This window comes from Nerophis ophidion, linkage group LG24 (assembly GCF_033978795.1).
Source record: "Nerophis ophidion isolate RoL-2023_Sa linkage group LG24, RoL_Noph_v1.0, whole genome shotgun sequence".
Classification (NCBI taxonomy): Eukaryota; Metazoa; Chordata; class Actinopteri; order Syngnathiformes; family Syngnathidae; genus Nerophis; species Nerophis ophidion.
In genome coordinates, this window is record NC_084634.1 from 40,049,643 (window position 1) to 40,076,003 (window position 26,361).

Here is a 26,361-nt window from a genome sequence, read left to right on the forward strand (position 1 = left end):
AATGAAGACAACACATGATGTAAGTGTGTATATTAGCCTACTATCAAAATGACCTTAAAAGTCTTATATAAGTGTTATAATGAAGGCAACACATGATGTAAGTGTCTATATTAGCCTACTATCAAAATGACTTTAAAAGTGTTATATAAGTTTTATAATGAAGACAACACATGACGTAAGTGTCTATATTAGCCTACTATCAAAATGACTTTAAAAGTCTTATAAAAGTGTTATAATGAAGACAACACATGACGTAAGTGTCTATATTAGCCTACTATCAAAATGACTTTAAAAGTCTTATATAAGTGTTATAATGAAGGCAACACATGATGTAAGTGTCTATATTAGCCTACTATCAAAATGACTTTAAAAGTCTTATATAAGTGTTATAATGAAGACAACAATGATGTAAGTGTCTATATTAGCCTACTATCAAAATGACTTTAAAAGTCTTATATAAGTGTTATAATGAAGGCAACACATGATGTAAGTGTCTATATTAGCCTACTATCAAAATGACTTTAAGTCTTATATAAGTGTTATAATGAAGACAACACATGATGTAAGTGTCTATATTAGCCTACTATCAAAATGACTTTAAAAGTCTTATATAAGTGTTATAATGAAGACAACACATGATGTAAGTGTCTATATTAGCCTACTATCAAAATGACTTTAAAAGTCTTATATAAGTGTTATAATGAAGACAACACATGATGTAAGTGTCTATATTAGCCTACTATCAAAATGACTTTAAAAGTCTTATATAAGTGTTATAATGAAGACAACACATGATGTAAGTGTCTATATTAGCCTACTATAAAAATGACCTTAAAAGTCTTATATAAGTGTTATAATGAAGGCAACACATGATGTAAGTGTCTATATTAGCCTACTATCAAAATGACTTTAAAAGTCTTATATAAGTGTTATAATGAAGACAACACATGACGTAAGTGTCTATATTAGCCTACTATCAAAATGACTTTAAAAGTCTTATAAAAGTGTTATAATGAAGACAACACATGACGTAAGTGTCTATATTAGCCTACTATCAAAATGACTTTAAGTCTTATATAAGTGTTATAATGAAGACAACACATGATGTAAGTGTCTATATTAGCCTACTATCAAAATGACTTTAAAAGTCTTATAAAAGTGTTATAATGAAGGCAACACATGATGTAAGTGTCTATATTAGCCTACTATCAAAATGACTTTAAAAGTCTTATATAAGTGTTATAATGAAGACAACACATGATGTAAGTGTCTATATTAGCCTACTATCAAAATGACTTTAAAAGTCTTATATAAGTGTTATAATGAAGACAACACATGATGTAAGTGTCTATATTAGCCTACTATCAAAATGACCTTAAAAGTCTTATATAAGTGTTATAATGAAGGCAACACATGATGTAAGTGTCTATATTAGCCTACTATCAAAATGACTTTAAAAGTCTTATATAAGTGTTGTAATGAAGACAACACATGACGTAAGTGTCTATATTAGCCTACTATCAAAATGACCTTAAAAGTCTTATATAAGTGTTATAATGAAGGCAACATATGATGTAAGTGTCTATATTAGCCTACTATCAAAATGACTTTAAAAGTCTTATATAAGTGTTATAATGAAGACAACACATGATGTAAGTGTCTATATTAGCCTACTATCAAAATGACCTTAAAAGTCTTATATAAGTGTTATAATGAAGGCAACATATGATGTAAGTGTCTATATTAGCCTACTATCAAAATGACTTTAAAAGTCTTATATAAGTGTTATAATGAAGACAACACATGATGTAAGTGTCTATATTAGCCTACTATCAAAATGACTTTAAAAGTCTTATAAAAGTGTTATAATGAAGACAACACATGACGTAAGTGTCTATATTAGCCTACTATCAAAATGACTTTAAGTCTTATATAAGTGTTATAATGAAGACAACACATGATGTAAGTGTCTATATTAGCCTACTATCAAAATGACTTTAAAAGTCTTATATAAGTGTTATAATGAAGACAACACATGATGTAAGTGTCTATATTAGCCTACTATCAAAATGACCTTAAAAGTCTTATATAAGTGTTATAATGAAGACAACACATGATGTAAGTGTCTATATTAGCCTACTATCAAAATGACTTTAAAAGTCTTATATAAGTGTTATAATGAAGACAACACATGACGTAAGTGTCTATATTAGCCTACTATCAAAATGACTTTAAGTCTTATATAAGTGTTATAATGAAGACAACACATGATGTAAGTGTCTATATTAGCCTACTATCAAAATGACTTTAAAAGTCTTATAAAAGTGTTATAATGAAGGCAACACATGATGTAAGTGTCTATATTAGCCTACTATCAAAATGACTTTAAAAGTCTTATATAAGTGTTATAATGAAGACAACACATGACGTAAGTGTCTATATTAGCCTACTATCAAAATGACTTTAAAAGTCTTATAAAAGTGTTATAATGAAGACAACACATGACGTAAGTGTCTATATTAGCCTACTATCAAAATGACTTTAAGTCTTATATAAGTGTTATAATGAAGACAACACATGATGTAAGTGTCTATATTAGCCTACTATCAAAATGACTTTAAAAGTCTTATAAAAGTGTTATAATGAAGGCAACACATGATGTAAGTGTCTATATTAGCCTACTATCAAAATGACTTTAAAAGTCTTATATAAGTGTTATAATGAAGACAACACATGATGTAAGTGTCTATATTAGCCTACTATCAAAATGACTTTAAAAGTCTTATATAAGTGTTATAATGAAGACAACACATGATGTAAGTGTCTATATTAGCCTACTATCAAAAGTACCTTAAAAGTCTTATATAAGTGTTATAATGAAGACAACACATGATGTAAGTGTCTATATTAGCCTACTATCAAAATGACCTTAAAAGTCTTATATAAGTGTTATAATGAAGGCAACACATGATGTAAGTGTCTATATTAGCCTACTATCAAAATGACTTTAAAAGTCTTATATAAGTGTTATAATGAAGACAACACATGATGTAAGTGTCTATATTAGCCTACTATCAAAATGACCTTAAAAGTCTTATATAAGTGTTATAATGAAGGCAACACATGATGTAAGTGTCTATATTAGCCTACTATCAAAATGACTTTAAAAGTCTTATATAAGTGTTGTAATGAAGACAACACATGACGTAAGTGTCTATATTAGCCTACTATCAAAATGACCTTAAAAGTCTTATATAAGTGTTATAATGAAGGCAACATATGATGTAAGTGTCTATATTAGCCTACTATCAAAATGACTTTAAAAGTCTTATATAAGTGTTATAATGAAGACAACACATGATGTAAGTGTCTATATTAGCCTACTATCAAAATGACTTTAAAAGTCTTATAAAAGTGTTATAATGAAGACAACACATGACGTAAGTGTCTATATTAGCCTACTATCAAAATGACTTTAAGTCTTATATAAGTGTTATAATGAAGACAACACATGATGTAAGTGTCTATATTAGCCTACTATCAAAATGACTATAAAAGTCTTATATAAGTGTTATAATAAAGACAACACATGATGTAAGTGTCTATATTAGACTACTATCAAAATAACTTTAAAAGTCTTATATAAGTGTTATAATGAAGACAACACATGATGTAAGTGTCTATATTAGCTATATTAGCCTACTATCAAAATGACTTTAAAAGTCTTATATAAGTGTTATAATGAAGACAACACATGATGTAAGTGTCTATATTAGCCTACTATCAAAATGACCTTAAAAGTCTTATATAAGTGTTATAATGAAGACAACACATGATGTAAGTGTCTATATTAGCCTACTATCAAAATGACTTTAAAAGTCTTATATAAGTGTTATAATGAAGACAACACATGATGTAAGTGTCTATATTAGCCTACTATCAAAATGACCTTAAAAGTCTTATATAAGTGTTATAATGAAGACAACACATGACGTAAGTGTCTATATTAGCCTACTATCAAAATGACTTTAAAAGTCTTATAAAAGTGTTATAATGAAGACAACACATGGCGTAAGTGTCTATATTAGCCTACTATCAAAATGACTTTAAAAGTCTTATAAAAGTGTTATAATGAAGACAACACATGACGTAAGTGTCTATATTAGCCTACTATCAAAATGACTTTAAAAGTCTTATAAAAGTGTTATAATGAAGACAACACATGACGTAAGTGTCTATATTAGCCTACTATCAAAATGACTTTAAAAGTCTTATAAAAGTGTTATAATGAAGACAACACATGACGTAAGTGTCTATATTAGCCTACTATCAAAATGACTTTAAGTCTTATATAAGTGTTATAATGAAGACAACACATGATGTAAGTGTCTATATTAGCCTACTATCAAAATGACTTTAAAAGTCTTATATAAGTGTTATAATGAAGACAACACATGATGTAAGTGTCTATATTAGCCTACTATCAAAATGACCTTAAAAGTCTTATATAAGTGTTATAATGAAGACAACACATGATGTAAGTGTCTATATTAGCCTACTATCAAAATGACTTTAAAAGTCTTATATAAGTGTTATAATGAAGACAACACATGATGTAAGTGTCTATATTAGCCTACTATCAAAATGACCTTAAAAGTCTTATATAAGTGTTATAATGAAGACAACACATGATGTAAGTGTCTATATTAGCCTACTATCAAAATGACTTTAAAAGTCTTATATAAGTGTTATAATGAAGACAACACATGATGTAAGTGTCTATATTAGCCTACTATCAAAATGACTTTAAAAGTCTTATAAAAGTGTTATAATGAAGACAACACATGGCGTAAGTGTCTATATTAGCTATAATAGCCTACTATCAAAATGACTATGTGTCGCAGGCTGAAGCAAATCTTTGTGAATGTAATATTTATTCCACACATTTTTACAACATTAGAAACCGTTAGTGAATCAGAGGCTACTCAGAGGGTGAGAATGTATAGATGGGTAAAGTTTGCTGTGGTTTGGAACAACATGGCACACAAACAACTATCTGAAATGCAGCCAATATTACATACTGATAATTTGTCATGAGACATGCAAACATAAATTAAATACATAGAGGACATAAATAAAGGAATCTAAATGAGTTGAAATACAAACAAGGCATAAAGATGCAATACGTACATGCAGCTAGCCTAAATAGCATGTTAGCATCGATTAGCTTACAGTCATGCACTGACCAAATATTAGCACTCCAACAAGTCAATAACACCAACAAAACTCACCTTTGTGCATTCACGCACAGCATAAAACGTTTGGTGGACAAAACGAGCCAAAAACAGGAGTTGAAGATTTTACATGTAAACAACCGTGGTGGTGAGTTCAAGAACAGCTGAAGTGAGTAGGACAAAACCATGTTCACCAAATAGTCTCAGCAGCGAAGCATACACACAAACATATTAAACACTGGAAGGTTTGTGTCATGTTTGTCCTCAAACAAAAAAAACATACTAAGACAAAATCATTATTTTTCCATCTTTTTTCATTTTCAATCCTTTTTTAAAAATGCTCCAAGGAGCCACTAGGGCGGCGCTAAAGAGCCGCATGCCCCTCCCTAGACCACGGTGTCCATTAATAACCCAGGCAACTTAGTGTTTGTTGGACACATTGAACCATCTACGTCAAGGTGGTCTGAATCAAGACGCTTCCTGTTTGTGTAAACCCCAGAGATGGTCCAGAGTTTGTGTAAACCCCAGAGATGGTCCAGAGTTTGTGTAAACCCCAGAGATGGTCCACTGACGATGACGGGAAGTTTAGACTTTTGCAGCCCGTTCCTTGTCGGGATCCCCAGCAAGAACATCCAGAAACTGCAGTACTTACAGAGTAGGGCTGCTAGGATCCTGATGAGACTGCAGGAAATTCGACCACATCGCACCGTTTCTCACTCAGGATTGAACACAAAGTCTTCCTACTAACCCACCAGTGCCTCCATGGAAATGCCCCCTCTAGAACTGCTCACCCCCAAACCTTCTCCAACCTCCAGGACAAAACTACAAACAAGGGGAGACCGGGCTTTCTGCTCTGTTGTCCCAGTCCGTGGAACGCTCTCCCTGACCACTTGAGGGTACCACAGACTGTGATTTTTAAAAAAAAAAAGGCTTATCAATCAATCAATGTTTATTTATATAGCCCTAAATCACAAGTGTCTCAAAGGGCTGCACAAACCACAATGACATCCTCGGTACAGAGCCCACATAAGGGCAAGGAAAAACTCACCCCAGTGGGACGTCGGTGACAATGACTATGAGAAACCTTGGAGAGGATCGCATATGTGGGCACCCCCCTCCCCACCCCCCAGGGGAGACCGAAAGCAATGGATGTCGAGCGGGTCTAACATGATATTGTGAAAGTCCAGTCCATAGTGCAGGGGTGTCAAACTCAAATACAGAGTGGACCAAAATGTAAAACTGAACAAAGCCGCGGGCCAAGGTTGAACAAATGAACCTTTAAAAAAGGGACCCAAACAAGTTTTGCATTGAATATTAAACAAGCAAGGCTTATATAGGGCAGCATGGTGGTAGAGGGGTTAGTGCATCTGCCTAACAATACAAAGGTCCTGAGTAATCCTGGGTTCAATCTCAGGCTCGGGATCTTTCTGTGTGGAGTTTGCATGTTCTCCCCGTGACTGCGTGGGTTCCCTCCGGGTACTCCGGCTTCCTCCCATGGAACAGGCAGAGCTTATATAACGTAATAGTGCAAAATCAACTTTCAAAAAACAAACGAAAAAACATCAGTGGTATATTAGATAAAATGTAATTTAAAAAATTAATGCCTCTTTTCTATTTGCAGCCTTCTGAGGTAAATATCAACATCAACTTTTTCCACAGGCTAACAAATTCGAAAATAAAAATGAGGTGGGCGGGGTTTGGTGGTAGCGGTGGGTGTATATTATAGCGTTCCGGTAGAGTTAGTGCTGCAAGGGGTTCTGGGTATTTGTTCTGTTGTGTTTATGTTGTGTTACGGTGCGGGTGTTCTCCCGAAATGTTTTTTGTCATTCTTGTTTGGTGTGGGTTCACAGTATGGCGCATATTTGTAACAGTGTTAAAGTTGTTTATACGGCCACCCTCAGTGTGACCCTTATGGCTGTTGACCAAGTATGCCTTGCATTCACTTATGTGTGTGTAATAGTCGCATATATTATGCAAGTGGGCCTGCATGCTGTTTATATGGAGGAAAAGAGGACGTGACGGCATGTTGTAGAGGACGCTAAAAGCAGTGCTTTTAAGGCACGCTCCCAATATTGTTGTCCAGGTGGAAATCGGGAGAATGGTTCCCTAGGGAGATTTTCAGGAAGGGCACTAAACTTTGGGAGTCTTCCGGGAAAATCGTGAGGGTTGGCAAGTATGAGTATTAGCGGTGAATGTGGTGTTACCGGCGGGCCAGCTCTAATGTTAATTTGATATTGCCTCAAGGGCCAAATTTGGCCCGCGGGCCAGAGTTTGACACCCATGCCATAGTGGATCCGACATAACGGTGAGAGTCCATAGTCGATCCAATATAGTAGCTTAAAACCCTTCTTTTAAAAAAAACCAACTTATTTTTTTAGATATATGCGTGCTAGTTCTAGCTATTAGGCTGTTGTAGTTTTTACTTTTATTATCTATTAATTTTTTTTAATACACTGTAGCACTTTGAGGTTGTTTGCTCAATATAAAGAGTTTTAACAAATAAAATCTGTTATTATTATTATTTAGTGTAGCACTCCGACCACTAAGTCTGTAGGAATATTGTTTACCATCCCACCTTCTTGTTTTGACGATTTTTTTCCAAGACGTTCGACATCAAGTTTGTTAGTTTGTGAAGACAATATATGAATATGCAGATTGTTCAGTAGGGTCTAACAAAACCCGAACAAATTGTCTTGTCATTCACAGGGAGCAGTAACGCATACACAACAACACTGGGGATTCATATGGCGGTTTACCTGACACATAAAACGGGACAAATTGGGTGGGGGTGGGGGGGGGTGGGGGTTGCACAAAACGATAAACCCCTCCTCTTCCTCTTACGGGAGATCTACCTAGGAATGCCATATGAATCCCTTCCTCGTATCAAAAACCGGAGCAGCCAAGCTGACTACCGACTTCTTCTTTAGTTTAGGAGTGACTGAAGAGGAAGGCGGGAAGACAACAGGAAGTGACGTCACAGCAGTGTCCATGTTCATACGATGGAAATAAAGTAAAATAAAATGAAATAAATTAAATACTGCTCATAAAATACATATAGGTACATATAATGTATACATATTTGGAAAAAACATTATTTTTTAACAACACATTGGTTACACAACTGCGACCTCCCTCTTCAGTCCAGGAGCGACTGAAGCAGAAGGCGGGACGAAAACAGGAAGTGACATCACATCAGTGTCCAAGTGCATACGATAAAAATAAGTTAAAATAAAAGACTGCAAATAAAATACATATAAGTACATATAATGTATACATATTTCTAACAAACATTTTTTTTTATCCACACATCGGCTACACAACTCAGATCTACCTCTTCTTCAGTCCAGAAGCGCCTGAAGCGGAAGATAACAGGAAGTGACGTCACAGCAGTGTCCAAGTTCATACGATAGAATTAAAATAAAATAAAATAAAATAAAGACTGCTCATAAAATACATATAGGTATATCTGATGTACACATATTTGGAACAAACACTTTTTTTTATCAACAAATCGGTGACACAACTCCGATTTACCTCTTCTTCAGTGCAGGAGCGGCTGAAGCAGAAGGCGGGAAGACAACAGGAAGTGACGTCACGGCAGTGTCCATGTACATACTATAGAATTACAATAAAATAAAGACTGCTAATAAAATACATATAGGTATGTATAAATAATTCATATTTGGAACCACATTTTTTATTAACACGTTTGTTACACAATTCCAAACTCCCTCTTCTTTAGTCCAGGAGCGACTGAAGCTGAAGGCGGAAAAGAACAGGAAGTGACGTCACAGCAGTGTCCAAGTTCATACGATAGAATTAAAATAAAATATAATAAAGATTGCTCATAAAATACATGTAGGTACATCTAATGTACACATATTTGGAACAAACATTTTTTTTTTTATCAACACATCTGTTACACAACTGAAACCTACCTCTTCTTCAGTCCAGAAGCGACTAAGGCGGAAGGCGGAAGACAACAGGAAGTGACGTCACAGCAGTGTCCAAATTCATACCATATAATTAAAATAACATAAAATAAAATAAAGACTGCTCATAAAACACATATAGGTACATATAATGTGTACATATTTGGAACAAACATTTATTTTATTAACACATTGGTTACACAACTTCATATATGTGGAAATAGCTTAGTGTGAAGCACCATATTTTAGCTTGTTATTTGCACGTCAAACTACACCAACACATGGGGTGAGTTCACAATAACATTTCAAATCACATTACAATTTTTTAACATGGCAATCATTTACTGTTAAGACGTACGTCCGGCGGGGTGTACTGACAATGCAAAAACTAGATTCCCATTTTCCTTATTTAACGGGAATTTTGAAAACCTGTTTTTCTGCTAAAATCAGAAAGATTCGCCACACCCCTAATGTTCTCTACAAAATATATAATAGCTTGGGAGGACTTTTTCACAAGCCAAGGCCCTTTGGAGCTGAATAGCGAGAGGTAGAATACACCCAGGACACTGACTATGGGCTTTTTACACACTTCACTTCCACTATTAAATTCCCAAGATTTCTTCAAAATTTATCTTTTTTCATCTCCCTGGCTTTCAATTTAATTACCTTTTTACCTAATATGAAGTCTGACCTATTGTTGTCTGTTTACATGGCATTAATTAATGTGCTAGGTCACCTTCCCCCAGAAAACATAGGGCAGGGGCCGACTGTTCGGCCGTGAGGGCGGCCGAAAAACATCTGTTTTTCAGCTGTGGTATTCAGTTGTAACACACTTTACCACCACTAGTGGCAGTAATGACCATATCAAAACAAACAGAAGAAGTCTCGAGCTAAAGTCTTAAAAGTTTAAGTGTAAAAAGTAGGATTATCTGTTCTTTACTGGTATATTTGATTAGTATTTATTTTGTAATCAGCCTGACCTAAGCCTTAATAATAATATTTGATTAACAGTTGTATCATTAGACAAGGTTTATACTGTTGAACTGTTAGTAGGATATATATATAATTATTGATGAATGCCATTAAAATTAAAAGATAAGATGACTAATTCAGTGTTAGTGTTTGAGTGGGCCCCAAGGTCAAAAAGGTTAAGTATCCCTGGTCTTAAATGTGTGATTATTGTCTTGATGTAGACCAGTTCCAAACAACACCATTATAATTTCATAAATGTATTCCTGTTTTTGGAATATTGTAGTGGAAAATTTCTGTCCTAGGGTTACCTCCAAACTAAATGCATTGGGAGGCACACGACATGAGAGGTCAAGTCACCCTGAACATTGGACTGTTATATAAGTTATGTTACAAATCAGGCCATCATGGAGCGTATAAATAAGAAGGGAAGACCAAGCCTGAGGTGCGCTCTTATTAATTCCTTTCACGAGGGTGCATCATCTTTCGTCTGTTTTCATATCGATTCAATCCAACTTTGTACTATCATGAACTATTAACTGAAAATCGCAAGAAGATGTTATTGGGGATAAGAAGAGTCTGGGGAAGTTATGTGATAAACAGGAGGGAATTGTTAGAATAATTATGTATATATTATCATCATAACTATATGCTTAAGGGCCGTTACTATAAAGTATTGTCAATTTGTGCTGAAGCGTTTTTTCTGTATTTATGCAGGACTAGCAATCTGAAAGATTGCTTACATTTCTTTCCTATGAGTGTTCTGTCCAGATTCCGCATGCTGACTGCCAAGGCCAAACATTCTGTTCTGGGACCAGCACAAGAACAGACTGGGCGATAGCACCAAGTGTCAACATATTTGCATTTTTGTATTATCATATTTTGTGTCGAGTCCACTCCCCCCTTTCCCTCAGTCACAATGATGTAATAGGGATTACTTTAATAAATACAGGAGGCACGCGGGCTATTCTTTAGAATGTTGTTTGGATCTGTAACTAGAGTACAGCCCAAAACACATGTCTCCTCATGAGCTCTATTTAACCCTGTGTCTGCTTGGTTCCTTGGTTCTTGTCCGATTAATACAGGTCACCAGTGTTTGAACCTGACACTTTCTGATTGTGAGTAATTAAAACTGTTGTAACAAACTCTCTATTGTTCCTGTTTAAGATTCGGCATTTCTACCACATATAATTGGCGTCACGAACAGGATGAGGCCCCAGGTTAAATCCCCGACATTTCAACCACGTAAAATTGGCGTCCACGTACAGGCCACCACATAAAATTGGCGTCACGAACAGGATGAGGCCCCGGGTTAAATCCCCTGACATTTCCACCACAATATTTCAAAAAATGAAAATTCAGTCATTTTTAAGATATTTGCTAAAAACTACACGTGAGTAAAAGGCTGCATTTGTATTTACTTTTTATCATTGTAAATGTCAATATGTACAGAATGTATCTACTAATTAATGACTATATTGTATTTAATCTATTTTACATCATGTTCAACCAAATAAAGTGATACGCCTTTCAATATCGATGTATTTTTTTACTGTTATTTCTAATTACTGAAGTCAGGTAATGAATATTTAAATTACATTCTGTACAATTTGTTCTCATATTTCTTAAATATGAGCTATGAGAGCTTTGGTAAGACATTTAAGAGAAATTATCAAAGAGACATACGATAAATATGTATATTGTAGTGGTGATATTTCTTCAAATTGGTCTCAAACATGTCCTTTTCTTTACTTTATACCTCCTTCAAAATGAGTGAGACGTTATCGGGATCCGTAGCATACACATTTGATCCCTCCTCACTCCTCACTTCTCAAATATTGCTGGAACGGTTATCGCAACTCAACTTTGTCTCAATGTTCACAGAACGAGACAAATAGGAGAAGCTCAAATTGATCTAAAGATACGAGATCAAGCACATTTTTGCTATCGGTGCACATTCCCCGGGTTTTAATAAATGACTCGAAATTCTGTGCTCCAGTGAAAACCCAAATGACTACCTAGGTAAACAATTACTGGTGGTAAACGTTTCTGGGATAGTTGGTAGAAAAGGGCCGGTTGTGTAGTATTGTGTTGTTTACACCAAGTGTCCCATCAAGGTTCTACGGTGGGTGTTGTTGCTGGTCAAAAGTTTCGTACCGCCAAAGTTCTTTTGCGGTCCTTGTCAAACACTTTACCAGAGCGAAGTGCCGACACCAAGTCGTCGAAGTCGCCTTCCTCCTCGCCTTCCACGTTTATTTGAGCTTTCCTCGCCTTCTGCTCCCGGTCTTTCTTCATCTGGAGGGTGGAGGGGTGACAAGACATCCATCATTTAAGACGTGCGTTTCTCAAAATACAAATTTGTGGGAAAGGTGAGCAATCGTGTCTAAAGAGTACGCTTTCTATTGCCCATGATGGTGATGGTCTGACGTAGGAACCGGTGGAAACCTTGACCGGCTTGTTGTCCACCAGCCGACACCAACAACCAACCAGAAGGTAAGCAACAAAAAGTTGTATCTAAATGGGAACTGGGCTCCTGACTGAAGAGAAGCGACGGACAGGCCAGCCGCCCACGGCGCCTCAAAAAATGGAGTCCCTCAAGGATCAGTACTGGCCTTATTGCTCTTCAACCTACATACCAATCAATCAATCAATGTTTATTTATATAGCCCTAAATCACAAGTGTCTCAAAGGGGCTGCACAAGCCACAACGACATCCACTGTTCAGCGCCCACATAAGGGCAAGGAAAGAACTCACAACCCAGTGGGACGTCGATGAGAATGACTGTGAGAAACCTTGGAGAGGACCGCAAATGTGCACCCCCCCCCCCCCAACTCTAGGGGAGACTGGATGCAATGGACGTCGAGTGGGTTTGACATATTATTGTGAAAGTCCAGTCCATAGTGGATCTAACGTAATAGTGAAAGTCCAGTCCATAGTGGATCTAACATAATAGTGAGTCCAGTCCATAGTGGATCTAACATAATAGTGAGAGTCCAGTCCATAGTGGATCTAACATAATAGTGAGAGTCTAGTCCATAGTGGATCTAACATAATAGTGAAAGTCCAGTCCATAGTGGATCTAACGTAATAGTGAAAGTCCAGTCCATAGTGGATCTAACATAATAGTGAGTCCAGTCCATAGTGGATCTAACATAATAGTGAGAGTCCAGTCCATAGTGGATCTAACATAATAGTGAAAGTCCAGTCCAGAGTGGAGCTAACATAATAGTGAGAGTCCAGTCCATAGTGGATCTAACATAATAGTGAGAGTCCAGTCCATAGTGGATCTAACATAATAGTGTGAGAGTCCAGTCCATAGTGGATCTAAGATAATAGTGAGAGTCCAGTCCATAGTGGATCTAACATACTAGTGAAAGTCCAGTCCATGGTGGATCTAACATAATAGTGAAAGTCCAGTCCATAGTGGATCTAACATAATAGTGTGAGAGTCCAGTCCATAGTGGATCTAACATAATAGTGAGAGTCCAGTCCATAGTGGATCTAACATAATAGTGAGAGTCTAGTCCAGAGTGGAGCTAACATTATAGTGAGAGTCCAGTCCATAGTGGATCTAACATAATAGTGAAAGTCCAGTCCATAGTGGATCTAACATAATAGTGAAAGTCCAGTCCATAGTGGATCTAACATAATAGAGAAAGTCCAGTCCATAGTGGATCTAACATAATAGTGTTGAGAGTCCAGTCCATAGTGGATCTAACATAATAGTGTTGAGAGTCCAGTCCATAGTGGATCTAACATAATAGGGAGAGTCCAGTCCCCAGTTTGTCACCTTATGGAGACAAACTGGGGGTAACAGATTGGTATCAATATGAATCTTGAAGGGGACATTTGTTCTGGTACTCATGGCGTGCGGTCCTTTTCTCGAGGTTATTTATGTGGATTTAAGCAATTTAACCTGTGAAAGTCTTATTTGTTGGGTTTCAAAGTGAAGTACAAAAGCATCAAGTTTGTTATGTGTCAAATAATATACATCAACTAATCATCACCAGGATCTGGGTCCATGCACCTTTTGTTACTGTTCTGTTCTCAGGTGAAGGGCAAGTGTCCTCTCACCTTCTCTTGCGTCAGCGCCCGTTTTTCCTCCTCTTCATTACGTCTGGCAAGGTCTTCATTGGCCCGTTTGGCCTCTGAGAATGCGGAGAGGAACGCGTCGAAGACCCCGAAGAAGTCGTCCGGTTGAAGTGTGGACACGTCTTCACCAAAGTACCGCAATGCTTTGCCAATCTTGAGGAATGAAACAGGGCAACGAGTGAGACCATGGCAACCAAAACCATCAGATTATTTTACATTTCAAAGAATGGACAATTCTGGTTTTGCCGGGAAATTACAGCTTTGCAAAACCTGCAAACCATTGCTAGCGTTGGTTTTAGTCTGTTTTCTGATAGTACTGACCAAAACCATACGATTGTTGTGATATTGTACGCAGACATAGCCTCATTTCTGTGTAAAATGTGTTGGTTAGAGGTTTGTTGTTGACAAAACGCTTGTCTATTCAGCTCGTATGGTCCCAGACCTCATATCAAGATACAGGTGATGGAATTCCTGCTGGGCATTGCTGGCTGACACACCTGCTCCAGTGCCTTTGACAGGTGTGCTGTGACACCCCACTGAACACTTCTGTGGGCATTAACGGGTCATCAGCTGGGGACCATCATTCATCGACGTTTCGCTCCTTTAACCCGAGAACATCTCATGGTGGCAGAGCGACTCCTTGCTGATGCCCTAGGTGTTTGCTCCCCAACTCTTATTCTTCCTCCTTAGCCACAGCCAGAAGCTGCCTTTGTCCGCCTCCTCCGCCAGCTCTTTCTTGGCTTTCCGATGCCCCGCTCCTGTTTAGGTAGGTCTTTATTGTCATTGCAACAAGTACAACAAAACTTTGTTGTGCATCCAATGTCTCAGAGAAGGCGGGCAGTTGAGGAACCCACGAAGCCCCTACACCCCACTTCCACAAGGCAGATGACGGCTTTCCAGTCAGCCTCTCTGCACTCTGCTGCCGGGTCAGAGTACTTGGCTCGCTTCCGCTCATAAGCAGCCTCAAACCCTCCCTCCCAAGGGACAGTGAGCTCGACCAGAAGAATCGTCTTGCAAGCCTCTGACCAGAAGACCAGGTCTGGCCGTAGCGATGTTTCGACGATCTCCCTGGGGAACTGGAGCTGCCTCCCCTGGTCGACCCTCATGTTCCACTCATTCCCTAGTAAGAGTCAGTGGAAGTTTGAAGTTCCTTGGAGCAGCCCGCTCCATCTTGCTGGATTCGGCTGCGTATCTGGCAACCTCAGTCAGAGAGAGGGGGAGGGGACTACATCATTTTGACCGTGATTGTGGTACCATTTCTGGCCTGGTTCTTACATCTGGCTCCTTTGCAAATAAAAAATACAAAGGGTACAGTCAGGATAATTTATGATTAAATCTGTATTTATTCCTTCCTGAGCAGGGACGACGTAGGAAGTTTGTGCGGTGTGACATTTTAGATGAATAATAGGATTTTTGGATAACTCCAACCATTTCTGTTCTTGTGTTAGAGGACTTGACCATGTCGAGCCGAGGGGAACCAGACTCTGCTCAACCAGGCCCTGGTAATCCTCCATCCTCTACAAAGACCGAGTTTAGATGTCAGGCTTGTCACTGACAGGTTGGTTATGTTTTAGTTTCTCCTCCATGTTTGTGTTTTATTTCCTGTCAGTGCTTTTATTTTGGTTCAGTTTCCTGCTTGTATAGCTGAGCGCTGTTTCCCCTCACCTGCGGCTGAAAGGCAGCCTGGCCACACCTGGTTCAGTCGGCTACTATTTATACCTGCCTCACCCTCCAGTCAGTGCTGGAGTATTGTTAGCTGTTTCCTGGTTCCTGTTTGCTGTACGCTGTTAGTTGTTTCGAGTTTGCCTGTTTCCTGGTTCCTGATTCCTGTTTTCCTGCATTTTATTTTTTATATTAAATGTCACGTTTTCCCGCATCAAGCCTGCTATCTCTGCATCTTGGGGTCAGTCACCAATAATTCCAGACACTCCAGAAACTTTGAACTTTCTTGCTGAACATAAGAAATGTGCGTGGACATTATCAGTCCATGCAAGTCCATTATCTGCAACTTAGTTAAAAGGGAGAAAGCAGTTGCTCTGGAGCCATTTAAAACCAAACTTGTGAGTCATGGTGAGACGATACTAGTGGTAGTGAGCGAACCGACCCTTAACTGGAACTGTGGATTGCCTCTTGAAGAAATGTAAGGAAATAAAGAGCTGCTTAAGGTGGAACAATAATAGTTTGGCGGGTCTTTCAGGGCTTTGAGGGCTCTAGTCCCAATTACTTTATGACAAACTCCTTTTGGACTGGGCCAACCACACTTCGCATGCTATGCCTAGAAAATGGCCTAGTCCACTTGTTGTTCCGGTTAATATATTTCAAATCCAGAACCTTTTTCTGTGCTAAGCTGGTGAAGCTTCCCGGCTCTCCTAGATGGGAAAGAGGATCCCGACATTACCCTGATGTTTGTTCGGAAATAAGCCATCTTTGCTCTAGACGTTTGGTGTCCCCTACAGAGAACCCTACCCAACGGCCAGACCCATAAGTTTGAAAACTTAGCACAGGTGGCAGATTTTGTGGAGAAGAACATGAAAATGCAGTTGTTCCACCACTGTTATCTTAGGCCTTGAGGACTACAACTCCCAGTAGCGTAAGATATCTTCCACGAATGCGATCATGACACGTTGGGTGGTCAAACCATTTTGATGCTTAATGTCCTTTGTGTTTCAGTTATGCGGTTTCTTCTGTCATTTTTGGGGGGGGTTGTTGCTTTCTGTTTTATTCCACCAAGGCTGCCTTAATGCACGGGCTTACCTGGGCTAAAGCCCAAGAGCCCCACCCAATCAGGGTGATTTTGGCGTCGGAATGGAATGATTGGTGTTCATAGCTTTCAATCACAGCCAGCCTCGTCTAGTGAGTGTGTACTCCCTCTACCTTGTTTTTCACAACTGCTCCCAGGGGGGTGGTAGACCAGCGTACTACTATAGAGCTAAAACACAGGCTAATCTCACTTCTATTACAATCACTGATGTGCATGCGGCCATCGCGAAGGGGGGCAGGGTTTACCTTATTAAATTAATTCACGCTGACCCAGTTACTTTCTGAATTGTTATTTGACTTGAGAATAACGAGTGTCCGACTGCCAAGTCTCAGACTGAGTCGATGAACAGCAATCATGTTTTGGAAGCCAAATTAGATTAAGGATGAACACATGGGGTAAGGGTTAGGGTGCACTGAAAACATAGGATGGCGTTTTGGGAATTTGTATAATTTGTTTTTTAAGTCGGAAAAATCTTAGTTTGAATTTCCAGGATGAGTGGAATATGTTGACGGTATAATGATTTGAATCGGTAGAAAAATGTGTGAAACGTGAAGTTTAAAAAAATGGACAATTTATTTTGAATAGTGAAAATGTCCCTGAAAAAGGGGAATTCTAGCAAATCTTGGAATTTATTTTATAATTGTTGAAGTAGTGCACACAATTCCTGAACAGGCTGAATATTTTGAAGTTGGAACAGTTTGAAATGTGGGAGTTGTGGAACTTGGAAAAATGTCCCATTCAATGGGAATTTGATGGAAATTTCCAAAAAAGTGGGATTTTTGGAGGGAAAATGTTAAAAGACTTGAATTTTCTGAATGAGTTATAATCGTCGGTGTTAATTTTTTTCAAATCGGTAGAGAATTGTTCAAGTAGCAACATTTTCACTTGAGAAATAGTATTAGGGAATTTCAGGAAAACTGGGAATTTTTCCAGTTCAAAGAACAACTTCCATTTTTGTCCTGATTAGGAGGAATGTTTGGAAGGTGAAACGGTCGAAGTGGGTTGAAAAATGTGGAAGGAGTAGTCGCCAGAATAAAGGGTCAAAAAAGGGTTTGAAAAAAAAAAGAATTTTGGTAATTCTTAAAAAAAAATTTAAGTCGGCTAAATTATAGTTTGAATTTCCAGGATGAGTGGAATATGTTGAAGGTGGAACGGTTTGAATCGGTAGAAAAATGTGCGAATTGTGGAAGTTTAAAAAATGGCCAATTCCTTTTGAATGGGGAAAATGTCCCGGAAAACTGAAAATTCTAGGAAATCCGGAAAATTAGGAAATTTGTTTTACAATTGTTGAAGTAGAGCACAAAATTCCTGAAAAGGATGAATATTTTGAAGTTGGAACAGTTTGAATCGGATAACAAATGTGGGAGTTGTGGAACTTGGAAAAATGTCCCATTCAATGGGAATTTGATGGAAATTTCCAAAAAAGTGGGATTTTTGGAGGGAAAATGTTAAAAGACTTGAATTTTCTGAATGAGTTATAATCGTCGGTGTTAATTTTTTTCAAATCGGTAGAGAATTGTTCAAGTAGCAACATTTTCACTTGAGAAATAGTATTAGGGAATTTCAGGAAAACTGGGAATTTTTCCAGTTCAAAGAACAACTTCCATTTTTGTCCTGATTAGGAGGAATGTTTGGAAGGTGAAACGGTCGAAGTGGGTTGAAAAATGTGGAAGGAGTAGTCGCCAGAATAAAGGGTCAAAAAAGGGTTTGAAAAAAAAAAGAATTTTGGTAATTCTTAAAAAAAAATTTAAGTCGGCTAAATTATAGTTTGAATTTCCAGGATGAGTGGAATATGTTGAAGGTGGAACGGTTTGAATCGGTAGAAAAATGTGCGAATTGTGGAAGTTTAAAAAATGGCCAATTCCTTTTGAATGGGGAAAATGTCCCGGAAAACTGAAAATTCTAGGAAATCCGGAAAATTTGGAAATTTGTTTTACAATTGTTGAAGTAGAGCACAAAATTCCTGAAAAGGATGAATATTTTGAAGTTGGAACAGTTTGAATCGGATAACAAATGTGGGAGTTGTGGAACTTGGAAAAATGTCCCATTCAATGGGAATTTGATGGAAATTTCCTAAAAAGTGGGATTTTTTGGGGAAAAATGTTAAAAGACTTGAATTTTCTGAATGAGTTATAATGGTCGGTGTTCATTTTTTTACAAATCGGTAAAAAATTGTTCAAGTAGCAACATTTTCGATTAAGAAATAGTATTAGGGAATTTCAGGAAAACTGGGAATTTTTCCAGTTCAAAGAACAACTTCCTTTTATGTCCTGATTAGGAGGAATGTTTGGAAGGTGAAACGGTCGAAGTGGGTTGAAAAATGTGGAAGGAGTAGTCGCCAAAATAAAGGGTCAACAAAGGGTTTGAAAAAAAAAGGGAATTCTGGAAATTCCGAGAATTCGGAAAAATCCTAGTTAGAATTTCCAGGACGAGTGGAATGTGTTGAAGGAAGAATGGTTTGAATCGGTAGAAAAATGTGGAAATGGTGGAAGTTTGAAAAATGGCCAATTATTTTTGAATGGGAAAAATGTCCGGGAAAACCTGGAATTCTGGGAAATCTGGGATTTTGGGGGAATTTGTCAAGTGAAATCCCGCGAATCCCGAATAGGCTGAACAGTTTGAGGTTAGAACGTTTCGAATCGGGTGAAAAATGTGGACGGTAGAGTGCGCCAAAATCTGAAGAAGAAGAAAAAGAAGAAGAAGAAAAACTGTTTGGAGCATTCACACAATAATTAAAAATGTGCGCTCTACAGCCCGGTAATTTCGGTCATGCCATACCTGAAAAGTATCCGTATATTTGATGGTGAACATTGGTTGAACAAACATTAGTCAAGTGAACACGTTGACGTAAATACCAGCAACCCGGGTTTCGCTCACCAGTTCCTTTGCCTCACCCAAAGACTCGAGGACATGGGACAAGCTGAGGGACGCCACAGTCATGAACTGACTGACCACAGGGACAAATCTGTCATCTGGACCCAGGGAAGGCTGGGCTCGCTGGTACTGGAGCTCCTGTGGAAGAGTGGACAGTATGCATCAAACCTTAGGCACACCAATTTTTTGTGGGGGGGGAAGAATGGCAAAGTTACTCACAGCTTCGACACTTTGGATGCCAGATCGCAGATTGTTGATGTCTTTCTCCAATTCCACCATACTGGCCAGATCAAATAAACAGAAGAGTAAAATGAGGCAAAGAAGTAAAAGATGCGGCGTCATTATCTTATCCGATCAGGTTTGATATCTGAGCCTTCTAGAGAGCAATGACAATGTCCAGTAATTATACTGGCTTTTAGTGTACATACCAATATGTTGGTACCAAAAGGACACACAAGGCTGCCCTTTGTCACCGGTTCTGTTTTGAACTTTTATGGACAGAATTTCTAGGCGCAGTCGGGGCGTTGAGGGGATCTGGTTTGGTGGCTGCAGGATTAAGTCTCTGCTTTTTGCAGATGATGTGGTCCTGATGGCTTCATCTGGCCAGGATCTTCAGCTCTCACTGGATCGGTTCGCAGCCGAGTGTGAAGCGACCGGGATGAGAATCAGCACCTCCAAGTCCGAGTCCATGGTTCTCTCCCGGAAAAAGGTGGAGTGCCATCTCCGAGTTGGGGAGGATTCCCTGCCCCAAGTGGAGGAGTTCAAGTACCTCGGAGTCTTGTTCACGAGAGATGGAAGACTGGATTGTTAGATCCAGTCTTCAGTAATGTGGACGCTTTATCGATCCGTTGTGGTGAAGAAGGAGCTGAGCCGGAAGGCAAAGCTTTCAATTTACCGGTCGATCTACGTTCCCATTCTCACCTATGGTGATGAACTTTGGGTTATGACCGAAATGAGCGGTCGAAATGAGCTTCTTCCACCGGGTGACGGGTCTCTCCCTTAGAGATAGGGTGAGAAGCTCTGTCATCCGAGAGGAGCTCAATCCCCTAAGGGATTTGCATCTAGGGCGTTGAAAGGGGGGATGGAGTATCTGTGTGTGGTATCTATTTTTTGTGGATGCATGTGTGTATGTAAGCCTGCCGCGTGTCTCTGTTCCGCGGTCTTGGGGTCGTGCAGTCGCTAGTCAGTCCAAAGTCAACAACAACAGGTGTGTGTCCACAAGAGACAAGAATGGAGTTTGTTCTGTCTTCGCCGCACTGTCCTTCAGGAGAGTCTCCAAGCCAGGGAAAATATCCTAGTTAGAATGTTTTGTATGCGAGTGAAAATAAAATTTGCTTTTAACTCTAAATTGTCTATGACTGGTCCTCAAATTCATCCTGTGGGGCAGACAGCCTGATGTTATCCTAATCATATTGATTGAATCAAATTATTAATTTTTATTTAGGAGGAACTCAAACTCAAGTTTTACTAGATGAAACTAATATAGGCACATAACATGCAGCTCAATATTTTTCAAGCCTTCTTTTGATATAATTTTGATGATTACGGCTTACCATTTTTTAAAATTAGACAATTTGTATCCAATGTACTAAAATATCGAAAACAAATTAATAATGAGACTTGAGTAGTAGATGGTCCCTCTTGAATATTACAGCTCTATTTTGATAAATAGATATAAGGAATTGAAAGAGTATTACAAACTTGCTGTATTTAAAATGTCACTATTGAACCAGGCACCAATTTATGTATGCACTTACTTCACTTTCGCAGCCTCGGGCACATTTTGCAACTCTTCACTGAGGTCCACCACCATGGGAAAGGCTCTCTCCAGTACATTCACAATGTAGTTGAGCAGACTCAAGTTTCTGCAAAAGCACAGTAACACACAATTATTACAACTATCCACACCGGGGTTATTGGAGTAAATGGTGTTGGTGGTCACATTTCAAGAAAGCTAAGGACTTCTTTCTTCACTTATGTTTTTATTGTGTGAATTCCAGAGAATCAGTATTGTTCGCATTTGGTTTTAGTTTAATTATTTTATCAGGCAAAACAAAGGTCCTACTGCAATCAAGCCAGTCACAGATTATGATATAGGTTATATTCACGTGAGATTCGAAGTGGTGGGTCAGTGAGCGTCTGAAAGGTAGCATTCTGGGCGGGATTTTAACCTTTCTTGCAGAAAAACGCCTTTTGCTTGCATTGTTTTAGGCAGTTGGAACCGTTCAAATCGCGAAAAGGATCAATGTTTCCTCAGAGTTCCTTGAGACGTAACCAGGAAGGTCGAAAAATGTGGAGATTTTACAAAAAATTAGAAGAAAAGTGTCACGCACTCCAATCCAAGGGAGCAGATCAAGTCGAAGAACGCACAAGAACGCCCAATATCTTAATATGTTTTGTATTTTATCTTGTTTCGAAGTTCTTAAAACGCATTTTTGCTATGAGTATTCTGTGAACCACCGAACTGGGCGAGCCAAAATAAGAGAAATCAAATGTGACCAAAACCTAAAAGAGTTAAGTTTTTACCAAAGACAGAAATCACAGATTTCAGCACACACACAGAATGTTGAGACCTGTTGTTATATTTCGATAAAGACGGGGGGAAAAACAAAGTTAAATCCTGAAATGTAACCTTACCCGAGCAAAAACGATGTGTGATTTATCCGGGGGAGTCTGGATACCGATGTCCTTGACCCAGCCACTCACAAAAATTTTTCCAAGTTTCCATCTGTTTTGTCGTGTGAAATGATGTCCGGAGCACCAGATAGTTCCACATGTCTGGGAACGCGGCCAACAGATTCTCCGAGTTATCACACGACAAATCTTTTTTGAAAATGTTTAGCGATAGTTTCCAGGGGAACGAAACCGACGGAGGCCAAGGCTACGGTACAAGGACACCGTTAAAACGGAATCTGAGGGAACTGAAGATCGACACTGCAACCTGGCAACTGAAGGCAAAAGACAGAGCTGGGTGGAGGTCTATGATCCGACCAAAATGAAACAGTCATTGTCGTGCCTAGCAGACTGCTATGATGATGATGAGTTTACAGTGCAGAGTTTGATTTTCTCTGATCGTATGTGTTTGTAGTGGTAAGTTCTAGGCTCCTTGCTTACTCACATAGTTCGAACTCTGTTAGCTTCACAAAAGCCATTTGGTTTGATGGCACACCACGTTGTTAATAATACTCTCGCCAAAGTTTGTTGAACTGAATATGGGGGCGGTTTAAGTTCCCAGGCCAGATTAGGCCTAACCTATACACGATTCGACTTGGTAGTTAAATGATCAGTTACAACAAATAATATTAGCATGAGCAATATCAGGATTCAATCAGTTAGTCAGTTGATTATTGGCACATGCTTTCAAATGTTGACCATACTTGTGAGTACTTGACTTGGTGTCAGCAATCTTGTTCAGACTAGAGACTTTAAATCCGTAAGCATTTCCTCGCTGCCCTTTGTTCATGTAGTTCCCGAAGGCCAGAACCACCTCTAACAGTTGATGGAGAGTTCGGCTCTTCATGACCTCCCTGGATGCAAGACTTAGAGCTGAAAAACAAACACAAAGAGACAATGTTACGGACTCTAAATTGACCAACAGATACAACATAAGAGTGCAAGATGCATGGACAGGAAGTAATGTGCAGGTAAAAGTGTGTTTTAACTAGAAGAAATGAGGACGCCCCAACGGGGTTGAGGCAGTGGACCAAAGGTAAATAAAACTGATTGACAATGAGGGACATGTGTGTCTTCTGATAATTAATCAGGAAGGTGAGGGGAAGACATTGTATAGACCAGAGGGCAAGTGGGGACGATGACCCCAGACCTTGGCTCCGAGTCCCTGCAACCAGTGGGGTGGTGCTTCAACTGGCATGGTGGACAACGGACCTGGGTCGGGCACTGCAGTGCTGAATGAAAAAGACGAGCACGAACTAACTATCCGTATAGCTGGCGGAGTGGAGGACCAGCCACTCTTGAAGGGCAAGCGCGTGTCCGGCGACATTGCAACAGATGAGAAGGACTGCCGTGAGTTGGATGACTCAGCAGCCAAAGAGGATGAGGAAGACAAGTGCGGGATGCACACTTTGCCAGCGAGTTAAAATAGTTCTGCTTCTGCAGCGAGCACAGAAGGCGGCACGTACAGAATATCCGTCTCTGCAACAGACGAGGCGGTGGCTTCGCCGTGGGAGGAAGAAGGAATGCAAAGTCTTAGACCGTCCTGTCAAGTTAATTTTAACTGGTACAACAAAATGATACCGTGTTTCCCTAAGGATATTAAAACACCACACAAATATTAACGTCTTTTTCATACTGCAGAAAGAGTACCAAGTAGAGATGCAGTATGTTAGAATGCTCTCCACCACTCCTCTGTAGAAGGTCCTGAGGAACCTGGTGGGTAGAGAGTCTCATTTCAATTTCCTCAAAAAGTAAAGCCTGTGCTGGGCCAGTTCTGTCATCTTAAGAGTGTTATTCTTTCATGTGTGGTCTCGTGTGATCTTCACTCGGAGGAACTTGAAGCTCTCCACTTTCTCCACAGTGCGGGCTAGGGCCTCGACCTATGGAAGTCCACAATCATCCCTTTCTCTATTTTGGGCACAGTCTCTCTAGAGAAGGCTTTGGTTGGAGATGCACGGGATAACCCACCAGGAACCCTCCCTTTTTTGCCACATGCCCCTGTTTAAATGAGCTGTGCCCTAGTATTAGGGACGGACTGGAAATCAAGAATGCAGGGAGTTTTGACCAATGGGCCGGTGTTTGGAATGGAAAAAAAAGAAGAAAATACTAACACTCAGTTGTATTTCCCACACATTTATTTGCATAACATTTGTTTGCAACCTGCTACTCGGGACGGAAGCAAACACCAGCCCCCTATTCTTTGCTCCGAGGAGCAGGTGAACACATGTAGATTTTCCTCAGATGCGTGACACTGATCGCACAGTGCAGTGAGTACAATAAAAGTTAATCCCGGACAATGCTCCAATGGGTGTAGATCAGTTTGGAGCCCGTAAAAAACTCTCCCCACAATATTAACAAATGTTACAAGACACAGAAAACACGAGACTTGCAACAGTGTTTTGCATTCGGCTCTCTGGCGCTGCTCCATGCACCTTCACACCACAAGGGGGTTAAGCAGTGGTGAAGGTCTGGGTGTGTAGCATTTCTTGAGTATGTGTGTGTGTGTGGCCAAGGCTATTTGCAGAGGGAGTGGAATTGTAAATAAGGATTGTTGTTGTTCCGGGCAACTCGACACATTCCAATGGTTTATCTGATTCTAATGGTCTTTTCTGTCTTTCAAGTTAATCAAGCTTGGCATTTGAAAAGCCTGTAAGATGTAATTCAGATTGCATTTAAATCCAGAGCTCGATCACCGTGCCCACCCAAGCCTTTGGGCTCCTTACACAGCTGTCGTTGTCTTCCAAATTTGTCGATCCACCAAAACAAAGCTCGATCCAATTAGCAGGTGCCAGGTTATCACAGTTCCAAACAGATGGATATTGTCCAAGTCCACCGTTAGGCCCGTGACTCACCATTCCTCCAATTACTCCCTCATGTATCCAACAGCAAACGTTCCGTCAGGACCGGCAAGTTCCCCCCAACCTCTGCTTCTGCTTGTTCGATCCAATCAGCAGGTGCCAGGTTATCACAGTTCCAAACAGATGGATATCGCCCACGTACAGCGTTAGGCCCGTGACTCACCATTCCTCCAATTAGTCCCTCATGTATCCAACAGCAAATGTTCTGTCAGGACCGGCAAGTTCCCCCCAACCTCTGCTTCTCCTTGTTCGATCCAATCAGCAGGTGCCAGGTTATCACAGTTCCAAACAGATGGATATCACCCATGTACACGGTGAGGCCCGTGACTCACCATTCCTCCAATTAGTCCCTCATGTATCCAACAGCAAATGTTCTGTCAGGACAGGCAAGTTCCCCCCAACCTCTGCTTCTCCTTGTTCGATCCAATCAGCAGGTGCCAGGTTATCACAGTTCCAAACAGATGGATATCACCCATGTACACCGTTAGGCCCGTGACTCACCATTCCTCCAATTAGTCCCTCTAGTATCCAACAGCAAATGTTCTGTCAGGACAGGCAAGTTCCCCCCAACCTGTGCTTCGCCTCGAGAAGATCTTGCCAATTGAGTTGAGAGTCCAGATTATCAATTCCATGTTCAGATTTCGCAGAAAAGCGCAGAAAGAGAGGCTCTTAAAGTTAAGACAAGACAAGAGAAGACTAAGACGCAGGCAGAGGAGATGGAGAGAGGGAGGGGGTGTGACCGCCTTTGTCAAGAGCCAGAGAGAACTGTATGTTACCTGACTATCAATCAGGAGTGGGGACCAGCGCTCAAACAAGGGGTAAGGTGGCAACAAATGGCAGCGCACAGAAAGGGGAAACAATGAAACAAAACCCGTTGGAAGAAGGTTAATGACAATGTGAAGATTTTTGTCTTCCATTCATCGCAACATTTTGTAATACCTTTGATTTTAGGTTTGATGTCAGCCAC

The 26,361-nt window shown here is 39.5% G+C and overlaps 1 protein-coding gene across 4 annotated transcripts in view; it reads right to left on the reverse strand.

Annotated features, from left to right (window-relative positions):
- Positions 1-9,328: 9,328 nt before the first annotated feature.
- The window catches only part of LOC133542295 (disheveled-associated activator of morphogenesis 1-like), a 92,204-nt gene continuing 75,171 nt past the window's right edge, over positions 9,329-26,361 (reverse strand). For 3 of the 4 annotated variants that reach the window (XM_061886292.1, XM_061886291.1, XM_061886290.1), the window contains 7 exons: positions 26,334-26,361; positions 23,241-23,409; positions 21,621-21,728; positions 20,083-20,143; positions 19,867-20,001; positions 14,211-14,381; positions 9,329-12,430 (listed from right to left, as the gene is read on the reverse strand). The exon at positions 26,334-26,361 is cut by the window's right edge and continues 61 nt beyond it. In XM_061886292.1, coding sequence (XP_061742276.1) covers positions 12,278-12,430; positions 14,211-14,381; positions 19,867-20,001; positions 20,083-20,143; positions 21,621-21,728; positions 23,241-23,409; positions 26,334-26,361 — 825 coding nt within the window. In that variant the 3' untranslated portion in view covers positions 9,329-12,277. Of the gene's footprint in view, positions 12,431-14,206; positions 14,382-19,866; positions 20,002-20,082; positions 20,144-21,620; positions 21,729-23,240; positions 23,410-26,333 lie in introns of those variants that run through there. The other variant, XM_061886293.1, reaches the window with a different exon arrangement.